At 34.8% G+C, this 11,912-nt stretch overlaps 1 protein-coding gene across 1 annotated transcript in view; it reads left to right on the forward strand.

The window, feature by feature from the left end:
- The first annotated feature begins 10,070 nt into the window (after positions 1-10,070).
- LOC116531620 (protocadherin beta-5) overlaps positions 10,071-11,912 on the forward strand; it is a 2,559-nt gene continuing 717 nt past the window's right edge. The window contains exon 1 of the mRNA XM_032250500.1: positions 10,071-11,904. Coding sequence (XP_032106391.1) covers positions 10,492-11,904 — 1,413 coding nt within the window. The 5' untranslated portion in view covers positions 10,071-10,491. The remainder of the gene's footprint in view (positions 11,905-11,912) is intronic.

The following is an 11,912-nucleotide window of genomic DNA, read 5'->3' on the forward strand; positions in this document are numbered from 1 at the left end:
CGGGACCCTGTCCCAGAGCTACCAGTACGAGGTGTGTCTGTCGGGAGACTCTGGGACTGGTGAGTTCAAGTTCCTGAAGCCAATATTTCCTAATCTCTTGGGTCAGGACACGGGGAGGGAAATTAAGGAAAACCCCAACTTCAGGAATAGCTTTGTATTCAGTTAAGTGTTGTATTTAGTTTAGTGAGCCGTTATTAGTTTTGTCAAACTTCCCATTACAATACCTTTATTTAAAAAAATTGTCTACTTATCTAAATATTCATACAATTTCAAATCTATGCATGATATAGCTAAATTTGTTACAAATTGCACTTAACAGTTTTAGTTATACTGAATATTATTTTCTCTATTTTTGATCTACTGGTGGTTAATCTTTCTATAACTATAAATTACTCAATGAGGATAAAAATAAATTATATTTTAATGAAATTCTTACATTAACATCTTTTTAATGGAACGTTTAAGTGAATATATGAACTCTTGAATTTCTAAATATTTGTTGTGCCCGTCTTTACCATGTAATTTAATGTTTGCAAGGCCAGAGTGTTTGAAATTTTTTGTAATTAACTTTATAATTACCTTCTCCTTTCTGGTTGACTGTACTAGGCTAAGCCCTCTTAATAGCCATGAGCATAAAATTTAGTATACTTATTTTCAGAAATTGTATATAAATATGCATTTCATTAAATTAGTAATGCACTAAAATTGTGACCCTTTTCCTCTAGTGACATAATCGTATGTCTAGTGATTATTTTATTTGGTTGCTACTTACCTAGCACATGATAATGTTCCATAAATACTAATATTAACTTTTGTAAAAATAACATCATTTACTAATAATTATTAAAGAGAAAATTCTCATATACTTTGCTATAACCTTTCAGTATATAAAACTGTTAAATCATGGCCTGATATCACCTTTTAAAAAATATTCTCGGAATCCGAAATAAGCCCTACATTTCTTCCCAAAATCAAGACCTTTGAGAACTTCAGGTCTCCTTGTACTTCCTTTTGCCCTACAAATAGAAATCCAAGTATACTTTAATATGTTTATATCTTTTGGTTTTCCTACAGCTTCTCCCCATCTTTCAAAATAATTGGGAAATTTCTTCTGCATCTTGTCTATTCTGTTTAAATCTGATAATCAGTTAATCTCAGGTTTTTCACTTTACATTACTTTGCAGATATGGACAGTCTTTACAAAAAATAATTTTTTTGATGTTTAATTATCTTTTGTTTGTTCTTTAATGTAACCTTCAGTTATTTTGAATTAATTTAACTTCTCAATTTTGCCACAGTTGCACTTGCATGAGACAATATTATTTTGTCCTTGAAGAGACTGGAACAATAATAAATTTATCTGAGCGATAATTGTTTTATGCTGTGATCAATAAGTGCAGTAAACTAGTTAAAATTGTATGGATATAACTATAGGACACCTCTATTTTACTTTTGGCAGAATATGAGCAATTGAAGAACTTGCTTTATAATCAAACATTTATTTTTAAATTTCAAGTATCATTCTACAGGAGTTAAATTACTTACACTTTTTCCTGAATTGCTCTTTTTTTCTAAACATGTAATGAAATAAAAAGGACAGTTATTGACAGTTTAAGTTATTCTTAAAACATAGTTTTTAGCATTTATTTGATTTAAAAATCGAAGTGAAGAATTGATAAAAGTGAGAACAGAACATATACAAATATGTAAGATGTAAATCTGGTAGTCAACCTTAATTCTTCTTCCATTTATTATTAGCTATTTAAATGAGATGGCTTTGAGGCTGGGTGTGTTGGCTCATGTCTATAATCCCAGCACTTCGGAGGCAGGTGGATTGCCTGAGGCCAGGAGTTCAAGACCAGCCTGGGCAATATAGTGAGACCCCCTGTTTCAACAATTGCAACAAAAAATTAACTGGTCATGGTGGCACACATCTGTAGTTGCAGCTACTCAGGAGGCTGAGGCAGGAAGATTGCTTGAGCCCAGGAGACAGAGCAAGACCCTGTCTCAAAACAAAACAAAACAAAACAAAACAAAACAAAACAAAACAAATTGACTCCCTCTTCTTTTACTATTAAAAGTTACAAAATATATTGTAAATTGTCTAAGGTTAAAACTTATGCGTATATTTGGTGAAGTTCTGCTTCCAGAGTAAATGAATTATCTAGCAGCAGAAAGCCACTCTAAAAATTGGTTAAAATGTAAAATTATCTGTTTGAAGTAACGGAAAACAGAAAATATAATAAGATCTGAGTGGACTAAGATTCCTGAGAAGGAAAATTCTTGGAGGTGAAAATAGACTCTTGACAGGAGTTTTGCCCTGAGGAAATTTGTTAAGTCTGAGAACAAAAAGCTTTTGTCAGAGACAGAGTATCTTAAATAGCCGTTTGGGTTGACTGAAAGATTCAAGTTCATGGCCAAATTTTCCCCTCAGGACACTTGTCAAACTAAGACTAAAAACTAATTGGGAAATTCCTGAAAAGCAAAGTGAAGTTTTAGCAGTCTTGCTATTGAAAGATCAGAGTTTAGGACCTGCCGTGGGAAGAGGCTCTGGAGAATATACCAAGTTCTCAGCTGAAAATTCTGGAGAGCCAAGTGCTTATCAGGACTGCAAAGAACCTTGACAAAGCCCAGTGCCTGTTTCAGTTTAGATGATTTGTTTAGACATAACTCTATCAAATTAACAGAGGAAAAGGTGAACTCTTGCTGGAGAAAGATAATATCTTAACCTTGGATAGCTTTTTATGTAAATATTCAGCATTCAATAAAAAATTACTAGGTACACACACCAAAAACTGGATATCATGAACAAAAACCAAGAGAAAAAACAAATGACCCACAGATTATTCAAGTATTATAATTAACTGAATGATTTTAAAATAAGTAAGACTGATATGCTAAAAATAAAGAACAATAGAGAAAATAAAAAAACAATTTCAATGGAGAACTGAACTTTAAAAGTGGAAGTTAATTCTAGAACTGAAAAATTATATTATCTGAAATTAAAATTATTTAAATGATTTAATGGCATAGCCATAAAATAATACAGGATTAGTAGATGCAAGACAATTCAATATTAATATCCAAATATAAGCACAGAGAAAAAAATAATGAAAAATACAGAAAAGAACATTAGTGATATGTGGAATGTAATTTTTAAAAACTCTAACATACTAAAAGAGAGCGCAAGAATGAAGAATAAGCAACATTTAAAGAGATAATTATAAAGAATTTTCCAAAATTGGTGAAAATCCCTAACTCTCCAAGATTCACAAGAAATAAATAATAACAGGATAAATAAAAACAAAGCCCACTTACACATATCATAGGAGAGTTTCTCAAGACCAAAGTCAAAGAGATAATTTCAAAAGCAACCATATAAAAAATAATATATTTCTGTTTAAGGAGCCAAACATATCCTTCAAAAATGAATGCAGTTTTCAGACAAAAATTGAGAGAATTAATGACAGTTACACCTGCAGTAAAAGAAATAATTTATTTCTTTTTTTTTTAGACAGTGTCTCACTCTGTTACCCAGGCTGGAGTACAGTGGCACAGTCTTGGCTCACTGCAATGTCCACCTCCTGGGTTCAAGTTATTCTCCCCATCTCAGCCTCCTGAGTAGCTGGGATTACAGACATGTGCCACCACATCCAGCTAATTTTTGTATTTTTAGTGGAGACGGGGTTTCACCAGGTTAGCCAGGCTGGTCTCAAACTCATAACCTCAAGGGATCTGCCCACCTCAGCCTCCAAAACTGTTGGGATTACAGGCGTGAGCCACTGCATCTGGCCAAGAAATACTTTTAATGAAATGCATTAGGCAGAAGGAAAACAATCCAAAAGAAATCACAGAATTGCAGGAAGAAATGAAGAACAACAAGAAAGGTAAATGTAAATGAACGTTGATTGAATATTGATTATACAAGGCAATAATATTAATACTAGTTTCTTAAATGATTTAAATTATATATATAATTTAAATTTATAACAATAATAATGTACAAGGCAAAGGTATAAATAGAGTTAGAAAGTGTTAAGGCTCTAAGCATTATCATGGAAGTGGTAAAATTAATAATGTGTGTCAGATTCTTGTAGATTGAAGATGCTGGGATTTCTTGGATAACTCTCAAAGTAATAAAATACTAACGGAAGGAATAAAAATTACAAATATTTGAATAGTCCAAAAGAAAAATTAAACTTTAGTGACAAATAGAAAAATAATTAGACGGTAAGTATAAATGGAAAGATATCAGATATTATATTACTAATATTTGGATTAAATAACACAATTAAACAACAAAAATTGTCAGACTAGATTAAAGAAAAACTCAACTTTATTCTATCAAATAAGTGTGTGTGTGTGTGTGTGTGTGTGTGTGTGAACACAGAAAGAGTAAAAGTTTAAAAGAATGGGATAAACTTTATAGTAATATAAACACTAGCCAAAATAAATCTAGGTAGTTATACTTACATAAGACAAAGAAGACTTTTAGGAAAGATACACTACTAGAGATAAAGAGAAGTGTTGTGTAATACTAAAGAAATAAATATATCAGAAATATGTTAGTTTTGAGACTGAATACATCCCAATTAGACAACTACAAAATATATAAAGTTAAGTTGATAGAATACAAATGCAAGATAGACAAACCCAATTACACTGGGAGATTTAATACAACTCTCTCAATTCCTATTAGAATAAAAAGACAAAACACATGCAAAAAATATTGAAGATCTGAACAACACGAACGTCATATTCAAATAAATTGACATAACAGCACACTGGAGCATTCACATTCTTCTTACATGCATGTAGGATATAAAAAAAAATTGTTCATATTCTTGGTCATAAAAGAAGCCTCAAATTTTTAAAAAAGAATTGAGGCAGGGTATGGTGGCTCGTGCCTTGTAATCGCAGGACTTCAGGAGGCTGAGACAGGAAGATCACGAGGTCAGGAATTCGAGACTGGCCTGGCCAACATGTGAAACCCCGTCTCTACTAAAATTGCAAAATTTATCCAGGCATGGTGGCAGGCACCTGTAATCCCAGCTACTCAGAAGGCTGAGGTAGGAGAATTGCTTGAACTTGGAAGGTGGAAGTTGCAGTGAGCTGAGATCACACCACTGCACTCAGCCTGGGCAACAGAGCAAAACTCCTTCTCGGGAAAAAAAAAAAAAAAAAAAAAGAATTGAAACAACTCAGAGTATGTTCTCTGACCACAGTGAATTAAGCCAGAAATAAAAATATAACCGGAAATCTCCAAATATTTTAAAATTAAATTGTATAACCTGTGAGTCAAAGAATAAATCACAACAGAAATTTCCAAATATTTTGAATTGGGAAAAGTTAAGACCTGGCATATCAAAACAGTACTTAGAGGGAAATTTTAAACCTTAAATGCACATGTTAGAAAAGAAAGGCCAAAAATCAATAATCTAAGCTTTTATCTTAAGAAGATGGAAAAAGAATAGCAAATCAAATGCAAATAAAGATGGAAGAAAATTTTATACACACACATAAGCAGAAACTAAATAAATGACAAATATACAACAGGGGAAATCAGGGAAGCTAAAAGTTGGTTTCTTGTAATGACTGAAATTTAAAACTTTAAGACAATCAAGAAAAAAGGAGGAAGACACCAGCTGCCAATATCAGGAATAAACACACACACACACACACACACACACACACACACACACACAACTAGCAGCCTACAGACATTTAAAAAATAAAAAGGGAATATTATGAACAATTTTATGCCAATAAACTTGACAATTATATAAAACAGAAAACAACCTTTAAAAACACAATTTTCTAAAACTGAAATTGGAAGAAATGAAGATCTGATTAGTCATATCTATTACATTAAAGCTGTTCATTAAAAACCTTTTCTAATTCACAATAGTGAATTCTCCTGATGTCAAAATTTTCACTAATTTGTACAAACTCCTTCAGAGAGTAGAAAAATAGACATTTCCCAAATAATTTGGGTGTCAGCATAAATCTGAATAGATTATAACATTCAAACCTGAATAAGATATAAAAAGATGACAAACTATTCTTTTTTAGAAATATACATGGAAAAATTCCCTTTAAAAATCTTAGCAAAGGCTGGCCATGGTGGCTCATTCCTGTAATCCCAGCACTTTGGGAGGCTGAGGCGGGCAGATCACCTGAGGTTGGGAGTTTGAGACCAGCCTGACCAACATGGAGAAACCCCATCTCTACCACAAATACAAAATTAGCTGGGCATGGTGGCACAAGCCTGTAATTTCAGTTACTCGGGAGGCTAAGGCAGGAGAATTGCTTGAACTCGGGAGGCAGAGGTTGCAGTGAGCCAAGATTTCGCCATTGCACTCCAGCCTGGGTGAAAAGAACGAAACTCCATCTCAAAAAAATTAAAAAAGAAATAAAAAATAAAAATATTAGCAAGTAAAATTTAGAAATATATAAAAGAGAAATAATAATTTATTGGAAACCAAAGTTTATTTTAGGAATACAGAGGCAGTTTAATATTTGAAAATTGATTATTATAATTTACCATATTAAAAGATAAAGAACAAAACATGATTATTTCAATGGATACATAAAAAATCATTTGATAAAATTCAGTACACACTAATGGTAACATTATTAGCAAACTAAAATCGAAGGGAACTTTCAAAGTGACTTTAAAAACCTACAGGAAGCATCATTAATGGTAAATTTTTGAAAACTTTCCTCTGGAGATCAAGGATGAACAAGGATACCTGTCTTTTCTTCTCCAATTTAGTATTTTATTACAGATCCTAAACAGCACAATAAAGCAAAGAAGGAATAAAGGCACTATGATTCGAAGGGACAAAATTAAAATGTCTTTTTAAGTAGACATGATTATACACATTGAAAGCCATGAAGAATCTACAGTCTACTGGAATTAATAAATGAAGTTAACAATGCCACTGGATACAAGGTCAACATACAAACATGAGTTGTATTTCTATGTGGCAACATAAAAAGTGAAAAATTTAAATATTATGCACAATGGTTTCAAAAATAGTATGAAAAAATCTAGTTGAATACTAGAATCTAGTATTCAGACTTCACTGAAAACTGTAAAATATTGAGAAAAATTAAAGAAGATCTAAATAATTACAGGCATATATAAGGTTCACTAATTGGAAGAGTCGATGTTGGGAATATGTCAGTTCTCTCTTAGTCAATCTATAGATGCACTAAAATCCTACACAAAATTTCAGCAGATTTCTTTGTGAAAATTAATGAACCAAACATTAAGTTTATTTTAACATATAAATAACCAAAGCAATCTTGAAGAAAAGGAATAAAACTAGAGATACCATACCAAAGTCATAATCCATAGAAGAAAGAATTAATAAACTGGACTTCATTAAAATTAAAACTTTCTGCTCTGCAAAAGATACTATGAAGAGAATGAAAAGACAAGACATAAACTAGGAGAAAATATTTGCAAAAGACATATCTGATAAAGGACTGTTATTCAAAATATACTAAGAACTACTAAAACTCAGCAACAAGAACCAAATGAACCAAAGACCTTAACAGACACCTCATCAAAGAAGATATACAGCTGGCAAATAAACATATGAAAAGATGCTCCATATCACATGTTGACAGGAAAATGCAAATTAAAATAACAATGAAGTACAACTACACACTTATTAGAATGACCAAACTCCAGGACACTGACAGTGCCAAATGCTGGTAATGAGAGCAACAGGAGCTCTCATTCATTGCTGGTGGGAATGCAAAATTGTACAGACACTTTGGAAGACAGTTTGGCAGTTGAATACAAAACAAAACATACTATTACCATGTGATCCAGCATTCATGTTCCTTAGGATTTTCCCAAAGGAGTTGAACATTTATGTTTACACAAAAACCTGTGCAGGGATATTTATAGCAGTTTCATTCATAATTGCCAAAACTTGGAAGCAACCAACAGGTCCTTCAGTAGGTGAATGAATAAACAAACTGCAGTTCATTCAACCCATAGAATACTATTCAGCATCACAAAGAAATGAGCTATCAACCTATGAAAAGACAGGGAGGAAATCTAAACAGATATTACTAAGTGAAAGAAGCCAGTCTGAAAAGACTACATACTGCATGATTCCAACTACATGGTGTTCTAGAAAAAGCAAAACTTTGGAGACAGAAAAAAATATCCATTTGCAGTGGGTTCTAGGGGAGGAAGGGAGTTATATATAAGTGGAGCACAGGAGATTTTTAGGGCAGTGAAACTACTTTGTGTGATACTATAAAGGTGAATCCATATCATTTAAAATTTGTCCAAAGCTGTAGAATACACAGCACCAAGAGTGAGCCCTAATGTAAACTATGGGTTATAATGATGTGTCAATGCAGATTCATCAGTTGTAACAAAGGAACCACTCTGGTGGAAGATGTTGATAACGGGTGAAGTTGTGCTTGTGTGGAGACCGGGGCATATGTGAAATCTCATTTTTGCTGTGAACCTAAAGCTACTCTAAAAGTAAAATGTATTTTTAAAAAACTTGAGAACTTACTTCTCAGATAACAAAACTCATGATAAAGCTATTAATGTTATTGTAGGATAAACAAGATTGAATAAAACATCCTCAGAGCTATCGTCACTTGATTTATAACAAAAATGACACTTCAAAAACAATGGAAAATGGATTGTCTTTTACATAGATTGTACAAAGGTGTAAGGCATTTGGATACTTACATTTTAAAATGTTTGACTCCAACCTCTTTCACCTGAAAAATTAATTTCAGGTTGATTATAGCTCTAAATATGAAAAGCAGAATAACTAATCTTTCAGAAATATATCATACAAGAATATTTTCGTGTTTCATTTAAATAAAACACAAAAAAATGCTGAACATAAATGAAAATTATTGACAGATCTGACTAAAGTTAAGAAATGTTATTCATCAAAGATGCCATGATAGACTTGAAACATAAACCATAGAGTGGGAAAAGATGTTTGCAATACATGTATCTGAAAAAGGACTTCCAGAACATATAAGAAACTTCTGCAGAACAAACAGGCAAATGCCTCCCCACCAGAAAAGTACAAAAGATTTGCATAAGCCCTTCACAAGAGTGTATCCTAATGGCCGACAAACATGAAAATACTCAAATTGTTTAATCACCAGTGAAAATGCTAACTAAAATTAAAATATGATATCACCACACACTCACCAGAGAGGGTTAAAATGGAAAAGATAGCATCAAATGTTGACAAGAATGTGGAGCAACTGGAACTCTCATACTTTGCTGGTATTAGTACAACTATTTATGAAAATTTTCCCATTATCTGCTAAAGCAAAATATATGTGCACATCTTAATACATAGCAATACAACTCCTTTGAATATATTCAACATAAACACATATATGTGGTCACCAAAAGACTAGTACAGGATGTTTACAGCAGTACTACCCAAAATAGCTTAAAACTGGAAAAAATCCAGTGTTCACCAACTGGAGAATGGATAAATAAATCATAGTATATTCATACAACAGAATAATATAAAGCAATGAGAATAAAAAAATTAGAGCAAGATGCCATAGATCAATTTGACAAACATAATATTGAGAATAAGAAGCCAGACACATGAGAGTAACAATCTGTATACAGTAACTTTGTACAACTCCATTTGTATAAAGTTAAAAAAAAAAAAAAAGCAAAAAAAAATCTATGACCACAGAAGTCAGGACAGTTTTTGTCTTTTGGGGAGAGGGTGGTAACCAGACAGTAGCAGGTGGGGACTTGAGTTTGGGTAGTATTTTATTTTTAATCTAGGTTCTGCTTATAGGAGTGTGCTCACTTTGTGAAAATTTATTGAGTTGTACACCTATGATTTGTTCCATTTTCTGGGTGTTATTGCTGTTTACTTCGAAAGTAATTTTTCTTAAACTTTAAATTTCTGTAGATATTCATAGTCACTTACTGAATGTAATCAAATAAGAAACCCACCAAAAAAAGTATGTTTGTGTACTCAAAGGTACTTTTATGGAGGAGATTAATATATGTTTAGTTTTTTCTCAAAAGTAATCTCTCACTGAAAGTTAACTCCGCAACATTTATTTAGAACTTCCAGTAACTAAGAACTGGAGATATCATCGAGAGAGCTTATATGAAAAAAGAGTATGGATACACATCAAGATTACAATTTAGGATGAAACGGCAAATACTGTGTGCAATAGTAAATTAGGACGCCTGGTGGCGCTGCAGGCTAAGAGTGTGAATAGCTGGCTCTGCGGATAACCCAGGCGCCATTAAGCTGGGGAATCCAAACTGAATGCTTCCTAAAACAAGGACGCATTTTAGGTAAGATCTAGTGGCTAAATCTTCAGAGTGGACGTCGTTCTTGTGCAAGTCAGTCAAGAAAGACTGAATTCGCGGTTATTTAAGCAAATCATCTGGGTGGATTGTATACCGAGTTGAAGAAACTGCGCCTTCTGGACCGGGTCTGAACAATGGAGACTGCGCTAGCAAAAACGCCACAGAAAAGGCAAGTTATGTTTCTTGCTATACTGATGCTTTTGTGGGAGGCTGGCTCTGAGGCACTTAGGTATTCCATACCAGAAGAAACAGAAAGTGGCTATTCTGTGGGCAACCTGGCAAAAGACCTGGGTCTCGGGGTGGGGGAACTGGCCACTCGGGGCGCGCGAATCCATTACAAAGGAAACAAAGAGCTCTTGCAGCTTGATATAAAGACCGGGAATTTGCTTCTATATAAAAAACTAGACCGGGAGGCGTTGTGCGGGGCGACAGACCCTTGTATATTGCATTTCCAACTCTTACTAGAAAACCCAGTGCAGTTTTTTCAAGCTGATCTGCAGCTCGCAGATATAAATGACCATTCTCCAGAGTTCCCAGAGAGGGAAATGCTCCTAAAAATCTCAGAGGGCACCCAGCCTGGGACTGTGTTTCCTTTGAAAATAGCACAGGACTTTGACATAGGTAGCAACACTGTCCAGAACTACACAATCAGCCCCAATTCGCACTTTCATGTGGCTACTCATACTCGCGGAGACGGCAGAAAATACCCAGAACTGGTGCTGGACAAAGCGCTGGACCGGGAGGAGAGACCTGAGCTCAGCTTAACACTCACGGCACTGGATGGTGGGGCTCCGCCCAGGTCCGGGACCACCACAGTTCGCATTGTCGTCTTGGACAATAATGACAACGCCCCCGAATTTTTACAATCACTTTATGAGGTACAGGTTCCTGAGAACAGCCCCCTTAACTCCTTAATTGTCGCTGTCTCTGCGCGAGATTTAGATGCAGGAGCGTATGGGAGTGTAGCCTATGCTCTATTTCAAGGTGATGAAGTTACTCAACCATTTGTAGTAGACCAAATAACAGGAGAAATTCGCCTGAAAAGGGCATTGGATTTCGAGGCAACTCCATATTACAATGTGGAAATTGTAGCCACAGATGTTGGGGGCCTTTCGGGAAAATGCACTGTGGCAATAGAAGTGGTGGATGTGAACGACAACGCCCCTGAACTCACCCTGTCGACGCTCTCCAGCCCTACCCCAGAAAACGCCCCGGAAACTGTAGTTGCTGTTTTCAGTGTTTCCGATCCAGACTCTGGGGATAACGGTAGGATGATTTGCTCCATCCAGAACGACCTCCCGTTTCTTTTGAAGCCCACATTCAAGAACTTTTACACCCTCGTGACACAGAGAAAACTGGACAGAGAGAGCCAAGCCGAGTACAACATCACCATCACCGTGACTGACTTGGGGACACCCAGGCTGAAAACCGAGTACAACATAACGGTTCTGGTCTCCGACGTCAATGACAACGCCCCCGCCTTCACACAGACCTCCTACACCCTGTTAGTCCGCGAGAACAACAGCCCCGCCCTGCACATCGGCAGCGTCAGCGC

The sequence above is a fragment of the Sapajus apella genome, unplaced genomic scaffold, assembly GCF_009761245.1.
Source record: "Sapajus apella isolate SASKATOON/1434 unplaced genomic scaffold, GSC_monkey_1.0 scaffold71, whole genome shotgun sequence".
Lineage (NCBI taxonomy): Eukaryota > Metazoa > Chordata > Mammalia > Primates > Cebidae > Sapajus > Sapajus apella.